This window comes from Oryzias melastigma, linkage group LG8 (genome assembly GCF_002922805.2).
Source record: "Oryzias melastigma strain HK-1 linkage group LG8, ASM292280v2, whole genome shotgun sequence".
Classification (NCBI taxonomy): domain Eukaryota; kingdom Metazoa; phylum Chordata; class Actinopteri; order Beloniformes; family Adrianichthyidae; genus Oryzias; species Oryzias melastigma.
This window is the reverse complement of record NC_050519.1, coordinates 9431711-9448896: the sequence shown is the minus strand read 5'-3', so window position 1 is coordinate 9448896 and position 17186 is coordinate 9431711. Positions and strand designations below refer to the sequence as shown.

General features: G+C 39.0%; 1 protein-coding gene across 7 annotated transcripts in view; it reads right to left on the bottom strand.

Moving 5' to 3' along the window:
• Nucleotides 1–1513: 1513 nt before the first annotated feature.
• The window catches only part of brd4 (bromodomain containing 4), a 20859-nt gene continuing 5186 nt past the window's right edge, over nucleotides 1514–17186 (bottom strand). For 2 of the 7 annotated variants that reach the window (XM_024272071.2, XM_024272072.2), the window contains exons 2-19: nucleotides 11796–12177; nucleotides 10418–10555; nucleotides 10201–10336; nucleotides 9782–10122; nucleotides 9288–9671; nucleotides 9058–9186; nucleotides 8358–8594; nucleotides 8052–8278; nucleotides 7018–7337; nucleotides 6824–6919; nucleotides 6352–6732; nucleotides 5334–6095; nucleotides 5157–5263; nucleotides 4919–5066; nucleotides 4702–4832; nucleotides 4407–4612; nucleotides 3939–4194; nucleotides 1514–3778 (exon numbers count right to left, since the gene is read on the bottom strand). In XM_024272071.2, the coding sequence (XP_024127839.1) occupies nucleotides 3710–3778; nucleotides 3939–4194; nucleotides 4407–4612; nucleotides 4702–4832; nucleotides 4919–5066; nucleotides 5157–5263; nucleotides 5334–6095; nucleotides 6352–6732; nucleotides 6824–6919; nucleotides 7018–7337; nucleotides 8052–8278; nucleotides 8358–8594; nucleotides 9058–9186; nucleotides 9288–9671; nucleotides 9782–10122; nucleotides 10201–10336; nucleotides 10418–10555; nucleotides 11796–12017 (4290 nt within the window). In that variant the 5' untranslated portion in view covers nucleotides 12018–12177 and the 3' untranslated portion in view covers nucleotides 1514–3709. Of the gene's footprint in view, nucleotides 3779–3938; nucleotides 4195–4406; nucleotides 4613–4701; nucleotides 4833–4918; nucleotides 5067–5156; nucleotides 5264–5333; nucleotides 6096–6351; nucleotides 6733–6823; nucleotides 6920–7017; nucleotides 7338–8051; nucleotides 8279–8357; nucleotides 8595–9057; nucleotides 9187–9287; nucleotides 9672–9781; nucleotides 10123–10200; nucleotides 10337–10417; nucleotides 10556–11795; nucleotides 12546–16896; nucleotides 17185–17186 lie in introns of those variants that run through there. The other 5 variants (XM_024272067.2, XM_024272069.2, XM_024272068.2 and 2 more) reach the window with 5 other exon arrangements.

Sequence of the window (17186 nt, the reverse complement as noted above, 5' to 3'; positions counted from 1 at the left end):
GTAATACCAAATTTAACACATTTTTTAAAATTGTCATTATTCCTTGTGACCACAAGAAGGCGACGTAAAATTATGATTCACAAAAACCCAAGAACAAGTTTGAACCAACTTTAAGCCGATTGGTATTACGGTTCAGAGTCACTGCTGCCCTCTTGTGGTTACAAAGCGAAAACGCATCATAAACGGATCAGTAAAGTTTCCGTTAAATAAGTGAAAGACATAGAAGCATTTCCGGTTATTACTTTCAGAATAAAATCAGAACAGAAGTTTCCTCACCTAACGTCAATTAAACTTTTAGGCGAATTACAATTTTAAATTAGGATTTTTGTACAAACTATTATAGTTAGAGTGGTAGTACAAATATGTGCCTTCTCGTAAACTAACCTAGTTAATGGTTTTCAATGAAGAGATGTTGTGGAAGTAACAGTTTTGAAAAGTTTTACAGGGAACATATAATGGCAGATTGCTATTTATTCTTATCTAAAAAAAATGTAATGTATTATAGTGGGTAATTTTTAGTTTATTATGGAATAGCAACTGAAGAAACATTTTAGAAACTGTATTTCATTTGTTTTCCTGTTAATTTCATCCATTGTAGCTTCACAATGTGACCACAAGGCGGCGATAAGTCTTCATGACTCTAGAAAACAAGTACATATCTTGTGTTTTAAACGCTGAAGAAAAATACGTGGGGAGGGAAATCAACTGTTTGGTCACATTAATACCACGGACATTTTTTGTGTATTCATCTTTTACCCTTTGCCAATCACTGTTCATAAACAACATTTAAATTATGGTAGAATAAAACTATAACGAGTTGTACTGATTTTTACACTTTTAGGCCACCATAAAAGAGAGCTGCACGTGGTTTTAAAGATACAAATTGAAGCATGACTTCAACCATAGGCCTAATATATAATATATGGCTGCAACACTAGAACGATACTTCGTTTCAGTGTTCTAGTTTTAGAACCTGCAGTTCAAGGTTGTGACCGCTAGAGGGCACAACATTCCACAAATCTTAAATGTTTTAGAACAGGAGTGTCAAACTCAATCACACAGGGGACAAAACCCCAAACACACCTTAGCTGGACAGGATTAAAATTTAGTGAACGCACAAAAACTAAATTTTTAAAACTTTAAGTAACTTTTAAACATAAATATGAATAGAAACGGGCAGGAATATTATTCCAGCATTAATCAACTTAAACCTTAAATAACTTTCAATATCTCCATAAAAATATATTTTGTCAAACTTATACTAGTTAGAAATGAGTGTAAGATATATTGGGCCATTAATAACAATAAAATAAAATGATCTGGAGATCCGGATGACACGTGTTTTAGAATTTACAAACCACTGGGGAAAATATATTTTTTTTAAAATAGAAAAACAGCTACTATAGGAATCTTCTAGCTTTTTATATGATAATTTCTAACAATTGTTTATAAATGATTAAATACAGCATAACTCAATGGATAACAGGCATTTAACACAAAAAAGACAGCATCATTTATTTATTTTTTTTATTTTCTAAAAAAGAGATGAGTTTATTCAATGATCATATTTAATAAACAACCTTAAGAGACCATTCGCAAACCAAACAAACATTGAGGAACATGTTTAAACAAATCCGCCCCGAAACAACAAATGTAACACAAAATAAAATACCTGAATAAAGCAAACTCTGGGCTGAGCCGCAGATCAGCACATTCTCTGAAGAACCATGGCACGTTAGGACCAACAGTTATGAGAAAAAAAAAAGGCTTAAAAGGAATGAAGGTCTTTTTTTATACCGCTTCAATATCAGTCGAATAATAAAATTACATACTCAAACATGGTAGACATCATAAAAGTTATAAAGGTGAATTAGGCAATAAATGAGTTGTCTTGAAGTACGGTTTGCTTCTTTACTTTCCGCATCAACAGAATGCTTATCTACACTAGGAACATGCCTCCCAGCACCAAACACTGAGAAAGGATGAACAAAATCAACGCACAGTCACACAGCCATCCAACTTTACAGTCACACAGACCAGACTCAAACACTAGTGTGGCAGAGCGGAAACATTTCTAGCTAAAACCTGTCCAGAGAAAAGGGGAAAGTAGTTGTCAGATGTGTACACTCATTGAATTCCAGCTAAAACTAAATTTAACCCCTCCCCAAAAACTTGACAATGGGTGAAATATAAAACGGTGCATTTTCCTTTTTTTTAACCACTTTTTTTTTTTAAAAACAAACTGTTCCAACGGACCCCCCCACCCCCAAACTCCTGACAGGTTTTTGTCTATAACCTTTTAAAGTGGTAAATAAGCCAACAGAAAATTGCAATACAATACAGGCACTGGAGAAACACTATAATAGACGAGAGCAGAGGACGAGATATGTTCAGATTCCAGCCCATCTCCACTCCCACAATGTCTCTGAGAATAGAATTCACATCTACTATTATCAAACAAGAACAAAGATATAAATTAAACTTTTTTTCACCATTTTCTACTTGAACTTTTGTATTTTTTTGCTTTTCTATTTTGTTCTGTTACAGTGTGCCTCCTGTGAATCTGATGCTAAAACTAATTAAGAGCTCAGTCTGGTCCCAGTAACTTCTGTGTTTTTTTTCTATTTAAACTAACCTATTTCAGGTAGAAGTGTGACTCCTTCCAACTTTAAGAATCCTGATGAAATCCTTCATTTGAAGCACATAGAGCATCACTAATGGTTCACCTGATTGTTGTAAACAGGACTGGAATTTCTCAACAGTGACTTCCCATCCCTGTGCTGGGTCGTGAAAGGCTCAGAAACTCTTCCTTTTATCACCAACACCTCTCTGATGGATATTCCAATGACAAACAAGGAGAGATGAAAACCAATCCCGTCTTTCATAACCACTGGAGCAATCCTAATGCATATATTTATATTCACATTTCTCCCCAACTGTGTTTTAAAGGAAGTTATTTTGAAGAAAGTCGGGGTAATTTGGCATAAATCTCAGTGGTGGAGTGTCAGCGTGACAGCTCAAAGAGCCACGGTGGAAAAGAAGAAAGATCCAAAATAAACAATTATTGTAGCATTAGAAAATACTTTTTACAGTGGATACAATAAGATGGAAAAAAACGTTTCTGCACGTTTCTATTTCTGTATGCAAATGTTATTGGTTTGTGCAGATCATAGAACACGTCTGTTTAAGAAAAAGGTGTAAGGCAAACTAACTTCTCTGCCGAGAAATATACATGATTTACAGTATGCAAACTGACCTCCCCCTTAAAAAAATTCGATGACTTAAAACAAGCAAATCCTCAACTAAAAGTCTTTTTTTTCCTTACTTTCAGATATCTGGCAGAGTCAAAAGATATCTGCTCAGGCTGTCAGAACATCAGAGCATTTTCCTCTTCATTGGGATGTTTCTCCTCCGGCCCATGCACAGGTAGGAAATCAGGCAATGACTAAGGCAGCTGTGCCAACAGGGGTCCTTCTCTTGCTTTTTGGATGTTAGGCTAGCAGTGCTAAATCCTTAAGAAAAGATCCAAAATGACAAGAATTCCTCCACGAGAGTGTTCATGAGGTCAACGTGAGTCGGGACCACCAGAGTCCACAGCCCTTTGCGGTGAGGGGTCACCAGATCTGACCTAAGGAGCTTTATGCCATCTGTCACGTTTGTTTTTTTCCTAATTTTTGTGTTTTTGCAGTTGTTTCATTTCCTCCATTCTTCAAAACAGGTTCTCTTCAAAGATAGCCATCAAGTCACTTTGAAAATTCATGTCAATTGTTGCCGCCATCTGGAAAAAAAAAACAAATCAGCCTCTGATGAGCACAAAATGTAAGACTATAGATTCTAACAACTTTACATAACTATTCATGAATTCCTAAAGATGTTAACCTGAAGAAATCGTACTGCAAAGCATTTCACAGAACTTCTTAATAAAACAGTCGTCTCACCGCTTCACGCCGCCTCCTCTCCTGCTCTTTCCGCCGCGCTAGCTCCCTCTGTTGGTCAAGAGAGTTCTGTGAGGATGGTTGGGGTGGCGTGGGTGGCTGCGGGGATTGCTGAACCACAGTTGGTTGGGCCTCCTGCTGCACCTGCAGCTGCTGTGGTTGATGCAAAGGAGGCTGGACATGCGTCTGCTCCAGACGCCGGCGGGGCTCCTCGTGCACCCTCCTGGTCGGCTCCATCACGTCCTCGTCATCTCGACCTCTGAAAAGCATTCAGATCGATTAGGCTGCTTGTTTGAATCCCTCGAGTCTCATAGGAAAAACTGCATCAGATAGAAAAATGTTTAGGAATAAACAGCAAATGGAGGATCTTTCCAGACGAGGTGCAGCTTCATAGAAATAGTTAAATATGAAGAATTAATTTTTGCACGTCAGAAGAGTCTCCCTGGTAAAAACTGACACGGTTCCTCTTACCGCAGTTTGTCCTGCTCCCTGCGTAGTCTGTCCTTTTCCGCCTGCTCGGCCTGAGCCTTCAGCGCCTTCTCCCGCTCCTCTTTCTCTCGAGCAACTCGGCGGAACTGCTCAAAGCTGTCGCTGGAGGACTTCACCGCAGATGATGTGGTGGATGTTGACTTTTGGGCCAGGCTGGCCCAGGAGCACATGTTCTTCAGTTTCACGTCCTGATGAAACAGAAACATTATGGGATGCTGCAAGATGGAATACTTTGAAAAACATCTTTAATAATGAAAATCGAAACTCTGGTACGCACCTGTACCTTTTTGGGGGCAGATGATGTCTTGGACTCGTGCTTGAATTTATCTTTGTCCTGTAGGGAGGGCGGGGGGCCGCTCGGCTCAGATGTGCGGATGACAGGCCTTGAACTGTCGATGGACTTCACATCTGACCAAAGCAAACACAAGTGTTGAATTTCCTTAGTATTTCTTACAGATTTTGGACGGACATCTTGAATGAGAAAAACCTCTTACTTTGCTGACTGTGGCTCGGCTGACTGGGCTTGCTTTCAGGATGTTTGTGGTGCTCTGGTCTCATTGCAGGGTTAAACTGTTCTTTAACCATTGGTGATGGAGGAAGTTTCTCCTCCTTGACTCCACCTTGGCTTCCAGAGGACCTCTGCTGGGTATCAAGCACACATATTCAGAGTCAACACACTTACTTTTACCCCTCGCTACAGGGTATGTGCCTGAGCTTATCAAGAGATCTCACCTTTTTGGGCTGCATGTTGTGAGGTGGAGACGGGTGAGACACGGGTGGATACTGAGGCAGCTGCGGAGAATGCATCATGAGAGGGGATGGGTTGTCCCTTATGTGAGCTGTCAAGAAAGATCAGGGAGTCAGGAATGTCCAAACATCCAAACGGGTCCACATAAACCCTCAACAAACCTGCGCTGTATGGGTCAGCCTTGATTGGTCGAGGGGATGGCTGCTGATGCTGAATGATCTGCTGGGTTTTGCTGGGGGGCATTAAGGACTTGTTTTGGGACACTTGGGACAAAACAGAGTGTCCAGAACCCTGCTGGAAGTTCACTTGATGTGGCTGTGACGGTGGTGGCTGCTGCTGCTGCGTGTGTTGTAGGTGGCGCCCTTGGTGCAATGAGATCTGTGGGGGTAGAGCCTGATGTAAGGATGTGGGCAGAGGCTGGGGCTGAACGGGGAGCTGTGCAGAAGGCAGCGAAGTCTGAGAGGAGAGTTGAGTTTGTCCCTGGGCAGACTGCAGAAGGGACGCCTGCCCTGAATGCTGTTTTTGTGTCTGTTGCTGTCGAACCTGCGCCTGCAGTGACTGCAAAGTCTGAGGCTGATGAGCTTGCTGCAACTGCTGTAGGTATAACTGCATAGGCGTAGTCGGTTCTTCGTCATCCTCCAACAGCAGCTGGGGAGGCTGAGAAGACAGCAAGCCTTGAGGTGTTAGTGTTGGGGGGGACAGGGGCCGTTGGTGGATGGGTTGAGGGGGGTGTAGGATTTGAGCTGGTAGCTGGTGTTGGGGGGGCGGCGCTGACTGAGGCTGGAGCTGCTGCTGCGGTTGTAGAGTTGGCTGCTGCTGTGGAGCTGCAGGCTGCTGCTGCTGCTGCTGAGGGGGTTTGGGATGAAGAGGTGCTGCCTTGTTACTCGGTCGAGACGGCTGCTGAGGCATGGAGCTGTGGAGGGCTAGCAGACCCAGAAAACAGAAAAAAAGGTTGATCTTATCATTTGCAAAAATATAAAATGCTAAAGTGAAATAATCCAATGTGTTTTATTTGGAAAACTTAAAAAATAAAAACATTCTGATGGTGAAATAACATTTTCTAGTGTACTTTCACAAATCTAATCTTTGTCTTGCAACAGCAGGAAAAAAACAGAAAGAAAGACTTAAGTATTAAACTATTAAACCAATAAAAAAAACATCCCATGCATTTGCTCCTACCTGGGGAGGGAAGGATGGGATGCTGGTTAAGGAAAGGATGCGTCTCAGGGGAAACTGGCCCAGCTGAATGGGGATTTAAATGTGGAGGGGCAGGTGATGAAGAATTTCCGGTATTGTTCATCAGCAGGAGGGGCTGGTTGAACTGTGGAAGGGTCTCAAAGTTACTTTCTAGTAGTTGGGAAGACGCTAGTGGAGCAACAGGTGGGGGTGCCATGAAGGCCTCTGGAGATGGCTGACGCTGCTGCTTCATCTGACTGCTGGGCTGAGGGGGCGGGGCTTGAGGCTGAAGCCCGGCCTGAGCAGGCCCCATCTGAGTGTGAGGATGTGCCTTTTTCCCCTCCTTCACAGACTGAGTCTTCTTTTTCTGCTGTTTTATTGTTCCTGAAACAAAGAAAATTGAGTTTTGTTTTGCATAGGGAGGCGACGAACTGACAGAAGAGGAACACGAAGTGTTCTCTTTGCAGAAGCTCACCTGTTCCCTCAGCTTCACTGTCTGAGCTGGAGCCACTACTCTCTGAAGAAGAGCCAGCCTTCTTTGAAGTAGCCATGGATTCAACAGTCTTTTCGACTACAAAAATATTAAGTTCTGTTAATGGTTTATCTGAAAATAAATTTTGGTAACTTGTTGAACATAAACAACCATCTTTGCTTCAGTTGAAATCTAACCTGTTGTCTTTTTCTTCTTTTTGAGGCATGTAGACACATATCTCTCCAGTTCCCGCAGAGTAGAGGGCTTCAGTGTTTCAAAGTCAATCTCAATCTCATCTGGGTTTGAGTTCTTAAGCGAGGGCTCTCTGGATTGGATAATATGTACTACACGGCCAAGCTTGTCACCAGGAAGCTTGTTGATGTCCAGGCTCAGCTGCCTCTTCTCTTCATAAGTCATGGGTTTGCACTTTTCCCCTGAAACTAATGATCCAAGATCCTCCTCAAGGCTGGGAACTGGTTGAAGGCTGGAAGGATGATTATTTTTCACCTCCTTTTTACTGCAGGGACAAAAAAAAAGTTTTTTTTACTCGTTTTCAAAACAAGATAACCATTCATTTTAAGTAGAATTTCAGTAGAAAAGGAGATGTGTGAAAAGTCCCAGATGTAGATGTCTAAAAGCTGTATCTCTATACATAAACTGCTAAAACGGAATCCCCTAAGGCCGGTCTTTCAGTCACTTAGAAATGTGTGATGCATTTGTCCCTAGAAAGGCGACTGCAATCACTTCCCCATTCTGCTGGAAGTTCTCTTGTTTTGGCAGATGGTGTATACACAACAGCCTATGACAACATATTGAGTTCTGTATAAACACAGCGGTCCGGGCTAATCACCTTTTCCTCTCTCCTTGCATGTGTGAAAGCGTTTGTCTACAGAGGCTCGGAGATGCACAAAAACACATTCAAACTCTGCAGCTTTGACCTTCAAACTCCCTGCTCTGGTGGTGTGCAGGTGAACATATACAACTCAAAGACAGAAATCAGCGATCTAACTAAAATTCAGCGCTTGAAAATGCTTCATTTGTTTATTGTGGTTGAGCTCTTGAGAATTTCGATTGCCTAAATAGAAGTTGCAATTAATAGGATTTTTTTCAATTTAAACTGATTGAAAGCAGATTTTTGCTACTTCTAATCAATTTTCTAAAATTGGTTTGATTTAAATTCATTGATTTTTCAAAACAACACTCTTGAAATGATAAAACGTTTTAAACTCACCTTGCTTTTTTCTTGGAAACGATCTCTTTGCTAATGTTAATAGTCTTTGTTTTCTTGGACAGTTGTGAAACAGGCATAGGATCCTGGATCTCATCTACAAGACTCGGCATGCTGCCCTTTTTCTTATGTTTGTCTTTTTTCTTATCTTTCTTCTCCTTCTCTTTTCTCTTTGGTTTGCTGGCTTGTGGTTGCGACAGGGCGGCCAACTGCTCGTGGACAGCCTTCAGCTGTTTGGAGAGACGACAACAAATCTCAGCAAAGTTTCAGAGTAGAACTGGGATCCTGAAACTACTATTGAGCACTGACCTGCTCCTGAAGCTCTGCCAACCTCTGAGCTCTCTCCTCTTCGGGGTCATCTGTAGAAGACTCCGACTCTGAGGACGAGTCACTTGAGCTGTCTGAAGATGAGGGAACGTGGGCCAAAGGGGGTTGAGGTTTTACAGGAGCGGGGTGGTGAAGAGTTGGAGCTGGGGCTTGGACCGGAACTATAGGTTTGCTTTCAGGCTCATCTGGCATCTTAGCGAAACGCATCTCAAAAACATCCTGGAAAACAACAGACAGGTTATAACATTTGATTTATTAAGGTCACTCTGTAAAAAAATATATTAAGAGACACAGCAAAATAAAAACTGATTACAAGAGATAAAATTATGTTTTAAAATGTTACAATTAGGCTTTTTGTAATGAACAACTGTTTCCAAATGATCAAAACTGATGTTTTATGTTTTAGATTTTGTTGGTCATTCATTTTACTTGAATTGTCATAAAACAGACTTGAGCATTTGACTAAAAGCCTCTGGTGATATTGTTTTCTGATTCTAGTTTGCTAATTAATAAAGCGATAAGTCTGATTTGTGGAAGTTTTAACTTAGACTATATGGGATGAAAATTTATTTTTGTAAAAAACTTTGTGAAAACGAAATTCTTAATTTCAAATCAAAATCCCATATTTTGCATTTCTATGTAGGAATGTAACCCAAAAGAAAAAGACATATGTTATATGTACCTGTAGTTTGCGTGCCATGGCTACCACCTCATGGTCTGGTGGATTGTATTTGTAGCAATTTGAAAACATTAACCGTACGTCAGCTGCAAACTCCTGGGGCTCCCGGTATTGCCTGTTCTCCAACTTGGCCTAATTGGTTATAAACAAGGTTATAGATTACTTTGCATTATGCAAAAACAATTTTCCCAACATCTGTGTAACTGCTGAATAAACTGCAGTTTTGGACACACCTTGATGGTGCTGAGGTCCATTGGATGCTTAATGATGTCATGATAATCATGTAAACCAAGCGCATCCACATCAACAGGTTTGTAGAATGGCCAGGCATAGGCAGCATGCTTTTTGGAAAGCATGTCCCTGACCAGAGCAGCGCAGTAACCAAGCTGATCCTGTGGTTTGGGACTAAGACCTCCACTAGTACTACCAAGTCCTGTTCCCATGCCTATGTGATGCTGAGAGTCTGGAGCATCTTTCTTCATCAGTTTTGTGGGTCGGGCACTTTCCCGCCTCGGTAGCGTCTTCCCAGACTTTGATTCTGCTGGTGAGGATTCATTCAGTTGGTCATTTGCTGTAGGTGTTGTTGTATCTGCTTTCCTTTTTTGGCTCTTTCTTTGCTGGTTAGCAGGAAATCCATCAACAGGAGGAAAACAAGGAGAAAAGAAAATCAGTCAGTTTGATTAATATATAGCTTACACAAACAGTTCAGTGCATAAATCACACTCACTTTGGTCATAGTTACAGGAGTTTGCAATATTGGGGCAGGCCCCTGGATGGATGCAGGGGGAAGAGAGGTCTGACCAGCGAGAGGCACAGAAATCATGTTAGGAAGCTGAGGAGCACAGTCCAGTTGGCTCATGGAGTACGGAGCTCCGAGCTGTGGTGCGTGGCTTGGTAACGTTGAGGGCACATGGGGTGGCAGGGCTTGTAATAAAGGCTGGGGAGGTAGCGAAGGCGGGCCCTGTGCTGGTCCTCGAGACTGCGGGGGCGTTGGCAGGCTCGACAGACCACGTGTGTGAGGGGTTGTGGATGGAGAGTCGATGATGCCCCCTGGTTTCAAGTTTAGACCTTAATGTTACAACAGTAGAATTTAATAATTTGGATATCTCACAAAATAAACTGGGAGAGAAAAAAAAAAAAACGTACCCCCATCTCTGCGGCCCCGTCCACGTCCTTTTCCTGTCATTACAACAATTTCTATTTCTTCCTGAGGCATTTCAGAAACTTTCTGGAGGAACACCTTCTCAAGAGCCTCAGCCATTAAAACTATGTCATCTCCAGGCTGCAGGGGGAGACAATTTTTTTTTAACCAAAATGCACTATCATTATACAGCAGCAGCTACTTCAGTGTATGACTTGTTACCTTGTTGTATATATAGCAGTTGGTAAACATTGTGTTGAAGTCTTGGATACATTCTTGCGCATTCCAGTAGTAACTGTTCTCGAGTCGTTTTTTGATTGTTCCCAAGTCCATAGGAGTATGGATTATTGTATAATAGTCCTGAAACATAAATGCAAATTTAGACTTTATAGACAGAAAATCTGTATGACAAAAAGGCTTTTATTCATTTTGTACATAAATTGCGTTAAAATAAAAATCAAATTAAGAATTTACTTTTATGTATGTGGTAGTATAACTCAATTTTTAAATAAACAAAAATATTCATTTTTCATTGCTTGTCACCTGAGTTATTACATAATGTCTGGAAAAATGCTTCATTAAAGCAACATAACACATCAACATTGCATTGCTATGATACTAACATTTATACTAAACCAATTTAGAGCATAATCTTACAGCATGCAAACTCATAATAAATTACTACTGTAAAATTAACAATGATTTAAATTAGTGGTCTCCAAACCGATTTAATGTCAGGCAATCTTTTCACGAACTGAAGTGGGTGTCCAATTTTTTTTAACTTCCGGTTATCCATAGCTTTTGAGGGTAAAGTTTATTTTCATCCTCTGTAAAATATCTGCTGTTGGTTTAAACTTTTTTGTTACACTAGATTTTGTATAGAAACCATTAAAATGTGTTATATCGTGGATTTTCCCTTAACCCATAAATGTTAAGGAGTGACAGATACAAAAAAAAATAATAAAAAAATAATGAAAAGTGGTCTTTTCTAAATATAATAATAATAAATGTGAATCCAAAGTTTGAGCAACTTTACTAACAGCATCACTTTTAATAATTTTGCTTGCTTGGGAGTTTCAATGTAGCGGTGGACCAGTCACTTTAAGGATTTACTTTGACATATGACCGAGTGACTTGACATAACTCAAGATTAAGTTAGATGTGGTTGGCAAAATCCAGTAGCTTTTCCCCATTATAACTTCCTTCACAATCAGATTATAAATAAAACAGAAAGAAATGCAGACAGTTTTGTTTTCTCTGCAGCCCGGTATCAACTGTCCCACAGACCAATACTGGTTCATGGTTCGAGGGTTGGGGATCACTGATCTAGACTATCACAATCTGCTTTTATGTCAATCAGGGTCTGAGTTTTGCCCTTCATAGGGCATCAATAAGACAACTATACTGATTTGTGAAACTCTCTTTTGGATGACAACTTTAAGTAGCTTCAGGTATATGGCGGGCAGTTTGAGTGGGTTCGATTTTAAGTGCAAGAGCTCTACAGTCAATGAACATAATTACTTCTAAATGTTTAACAGTGTAAACGTGATCATGTTTTTAATGTATTTTATCCAAAAGTTTGTATGTTGACAGTACTTACAGGCAGGTTCAGTTTAATTGCATCCACTGGTGCTTGAAAAGGCCAAGAAAACTGGTGTTTCCACAGAGCTTTCACCACCACTTTCAGTAGGTACTGCAGCTGATTAGTCTGGCGCTTTGGCCTGTTGGGGTTGATGTACTCTGGAGGTGGGGGATTGCCTCCTTGCTGGGCCTGCCCCTGGCTGCTGCCCGACATCTGTGCTGTTTCCAGGCCGTCCCCCATTCTAAAAGGTAGGGGTGTGGGTTCAAGCCCTGGAGAAGAAGCTGGAGCTGGAGCAGGAGCAGGGGCAGTGGTGTTGGCAGGACACCAGTTCAGTCTTGGCCCCGACACAGACTCCACTGACAGAGCACCGCTGATCCCATTGCACTCGTCACTAGACTCTCTGGACAGAGAAAACAGTAGCCCATCCATCACATGACATTACACATATCACAGACTAACTCCAGGACATAGCAAAGTCACTATACTCTTCTGTGTAACAACCAAATACCAGCTTTATCTGACATGCTTTCTAATTAAATGTTTTTCTGTAAAAAAAAAAAAAAAAAAAGCAAAATTTCAGAAACTATGTGATTTAAAATTTTTGAATTAAACCACACTAAGATTACATTATGTGGAAATGTGGAACAATGTTTAACTTATGAACATTTAATATTATGATTTAGTCAGAAGTCAGAAACATAAAGATACTTTCTAAACAATTGAACATATCTTGCCTGAAGTCAATTGAGTACATTTAGTGTCAAAGTATTTTTAACATTGTTTTGCTGGACAAACTCAAGAGAATGAATAGCAAAAAAGGGTGTGTACTCTTGTGTGTTTGCTACTTAAGAAAGAAACATTGTGAAAAACAAGCCAGTCTTGTACCACTAATACAGGATAGCAACAGATAAAACATATTGTATGCATATGTGACTAATCAGAATATTGATGAGTCACTTTAAACCCCATGATCAATCCCTTTCATTCCTAAAAACACCCACGCTCTAGAAAGCTAATCAACATGTTTGAATAGTGACCAAGGGAAAAAAGTATCAGTCTAATTTGAATACTTTTGGGTGAAATCAAAACTCATTCTTAGCCAGTATCAAGTCATGAGCCAGTGTCCTGTCAGGGCAAATGTATTTCTTTAAGATAATACTGCTCCTACTTGCAGCCAATTACCTGGATCAGGTGTGTTTTTCAATAAAAAGATGCGAGAACAAAGTTAGTGAAAACACTAATAGGACAGCAGCCCTTCAAAGACAACAGTTTGACATGTGTGTAAGCGAAATCACAGCAGCCTTTGTTGCAGGATACAAAAAATAACCAGGAATAAGGTTTGAGGAAATCCCAGAATGTTGCATGTCAAAAAGTAGACTGTTCATTACTTAAACTTTGAATATAGGACAATTGAAATATAATGCAAATAGTTATTTTAATTCTACCACAATTAATCTTCAGTTTTATAAAAGGATTGTTTTGCAATAAAACTGTGTTTAATGCTCAGATTATATTGTGTTTTTAAATACCTTCAGGGCTTCCATGTTTTTGAGGTAATTTTTTTTAATTCTAATGATATACATGGGCATCAAATGTGATATGTATTCAAAACACAATTTTGCTTTTCTTTTGAAAATGATAGTTAAAAACAATTAATAAAAGTAAAGCTAAATAAAATGCCCCCATTCTCGCTTTGACACTTTTAAAGTTATTAAAAACGCTATTAAAAACGTATTTAAAGCAAACATTAAAAAAGAGTTCACATTGCTGGAATATTTATCCCTGAAAATACAGATCAATTCAAACTCAAGTGTTTCTGTAAATTTTAAAATTAGAATGACTGTAGGTAAAAGTTTCAACAATAAGAAAAATCAAACCACAGTGAGCAAATCACACCATGGCAGTTTACCTACCTAAAAAAAAATATGACGGCAACAAAATCAGTTTTATACATGAAACTTCAGACAATTCATGCAGGGTAATCTCGCCCCAACCTCAGAAATCAGTTTATAAAATTGTAAACAATAAGCAAACAATGTCAATGAAAAAGGGACAAAAGCTACCAAACCGTTTTTTTTATTTTAAACAAGTAAAGCTAAAATGGGCAAACTCAGTCTTATAAGACCTCATTGTTTTGTGTTTGTGAAACAGAACACTAGTTTCTACTATGTCTGAATTATATTTGATCACTAGATTTGCATAGAATTCCCAAATATGGAATTGGAGGTAGAGTCTTCTCCTCTCTAGTGGAGCTAACTCTGTTTATCTGTTTCAGTGGAATACACCCTCTCTATCTTTAAAGTCAGACTTAAAACTCCTTTATTGATGAATCTTATCATTGCAGTTGGTCTGGCTGACACTGAGCCATGCTCATAGTTGTGGTGCTACATGCATTGCCTTTTGCAAGACATTTCAAAATACACAAATAAAAATTGACCAGAAGCTAAAATGTAAAGAGTACGGTCTTAATCTACAAAGCGCTCCAAAATCTGGACCGCTTTTAGGTTTTATTAGGGAGGTTTTACAAGGACTGTCTTGCTATTAACAAATATATATTAATAAATGCATTGGTATTTGGTCATCAATGTCACCATATACTGCAAATCTGTGTCCTGCAGCACATAAATTTGTCGCACTGTGTATTATTGTATATTAATTGCCAAAACTGTGCCAAATAATGAAATAACACTGAATCAATTCATGAATATTTAAGGGAATTTTCAGAATGCTTTATCAAACTGTTAGAATGCAACACAAAAGAAGACTGTTAAAGAACCCAACATAGGTCAATACAAAAATCTCTTTTTGCTTCCCATGCCAAGCTTACATACTCAGACATGGAATAACATTTGACCTTTAACATTGAAACAAGTCACTGTAGACTGCAGTGGAAAGTTTTCTGAGAAGCCAGTATTTTTTTGGCTAATACAATGAGAGTGCACATTGCACACTAGTGGGATTTGACAGAAACTTAACTGTAGCAGTCCCATTAACAGATATATACGTGGAAAACCCCATATGGAAATGGATCAGCTGTTCAGGAGCCTAACTTTGTTATTTAACAAGCACGAAAAACAGCTAGCTAACTTTTCTGAACTCAGACATAAGTTTTACGCCAGATTACTTCCCTAACATAAGTGGAATGCATCTGACTCAATGGAATGATCTGCTGTTTGCAGCTCCAATGCAGTGGTCAACTGCACCACAGTTTGGGGTAAATGGCTTTTAATCTGAGACCATGGTTTAAAAAGCAATTGAACAAAAGAAAACTGAGATGGTTGGCCTGCTTTAGCTGTTTGTAGGATTACACACTGACAAATGTATATACAAGGGACTCCTCTGACTTCTTCCTTCATATTTGAGTGTGGCTCTGCAGTGCAGATCTGATGGACCTTATGCTCTCTGGTCTCAGGGCATCTACCTGTTGTCTGTCCCGAGTGTTCAGACAGAAAAAGGAAAGGGGGTTTTTCAATACAGGTTACCTACAGACTGGAACTTTCTCCAAAAAACAATCCAGTTTTCAAAGCTCACAACTTTGTCTGTTTGATGTTATTATGAAGGACCTGGAAACAAAATGAATAATCTGTACCTGTTTTTAATTAATTACTGTATTTTATTCTGTTTTATTTCATCATATTTATTTCTATTTAGGGTGTTTCAATTCTATGACCTGTTTTGAGTGTGTGTAATTTTTGCCTCTTGACCGGGACTCCCTTGAAAAAAAGATCAATGGATCTCAATGGGATTTTTTTTCCTGGTTAAATAATGGTTAAATAAATAAATAAAATATGTGCAGGTGCTTAGCTGAAACCAAGGGTTTGTGTCTAAAAATTTGCAGTTGCAAATATAAGGGATCAAACTGGTTGAAGACGAGAGTAAATATTTTCACATGTCAAACAGTAGTGTTTTGAAATGGTTACTGTATTTCAGATTCATTAGAATTTCTCATTTTCCTACAACTTTTACTATGAACAAAATAGACTATTCTTTGTTATTGCTATCTTCCAATTTATTAAACAAAGGCTTCAACAAACATATTAAAGCTACTGAATAGGATAAAAGAATGTGTTTATCATAAAAGCCAAATTTGCTTTGTATTCTCTTAAATAATTAAATGGGGGAAAGAAAGTCCTTTACATTTTTTTAAACAAATAACAATGAAAGAAAGAAAGGAAAAAAATGAAATTGAGTAGAGTGATCAGGGAAAGTATGACTTCTCCATTTATACAGCATACTGTTTTTATTTTTGTTTTGTCATATATGGATAAATCTTGTCGGGACAAACAATTTGAAGGAGTTAAGCTTACCATGAAAGGCTTAACTCTTTAAGTTTCAACGAATGTATCACATGCATTAACTGTTTACCCTAATATACATTTGTATATTTAGCAAATATTACTGCTACCAATTGTAGTTTTGCAATTGTCAACTTGGCTGTTCATAAGTTTCAGAGAGTGAGATATGTACATAAACACACAAAAATATTTTTTCTTTTTTTCTAAATGTATGTTTCCTGTAACTCAGCTTAAGCTTGCAACCAACTGTGTTTCTCTTGTACTGATTATAAACTCAGCACACATCAGTGAGTGAGCTCAAAAGCTGACTCAAATAGACAAACCATGAGTCAGGCATCTCCAGGAAGAAAAGAATCACATCCGCTCTTAATAGTTCCAACCAGTTAGAGTAAACCCAACCCTCCCAACAGACATTTCTACTGCTGCTGCCACACACACACAGTCCCACTGTTTTTTGGAATCCTCCCACCAACATCAGTTCTCACCAGGAGGTAAGTCTGTGGCTTCAGGGTTCAAATCTGGAATTCTACTATTCTCACTCATATAGAACTATTATCCAATAGCATGATATATAGAACTATTCTCAACAAAGCACTGAAGACGTACAACAAACTGAGATGAACTAAGTTAAACATGACATTGTGCTAACCACATGATGGTCTCAAGAATCATGACCGCAGGCTGTCCTAAACTTTTTTTTTCTCATGGGCTTATTGAATAAGGGTTCACATTAACCATTCAAGTTTCGTAGAATAGTTAGGACTATATAAGCATTATATTTATTAAAATTATGTAGGTGAGTCTGCTTTGCTTCATAATATTACCTTTTCACAGAGACTGAATGGGCAATTTTTTCCAGAAGGGCATCCAGTTTTTGAAAATCCAACAAATCGTTTGAGTTGGCATGCATCTTGTAATCCATTCAAGAACTCCAATAAAACAGAAACCAACAACGGGGAAATGCTTCTAAAAGTGAAAGAAAAAAAAAAAAATCACTGAAGTTTTTGTTTCCTCCTAAACACCCAAGATTTTTCCACAAGCTTCAGTGTTTATGCTAAAATCCCATGGAAACCAGAGAGTAATCCATGAGAGACAAGGCAGAGTTTGAGCGTAG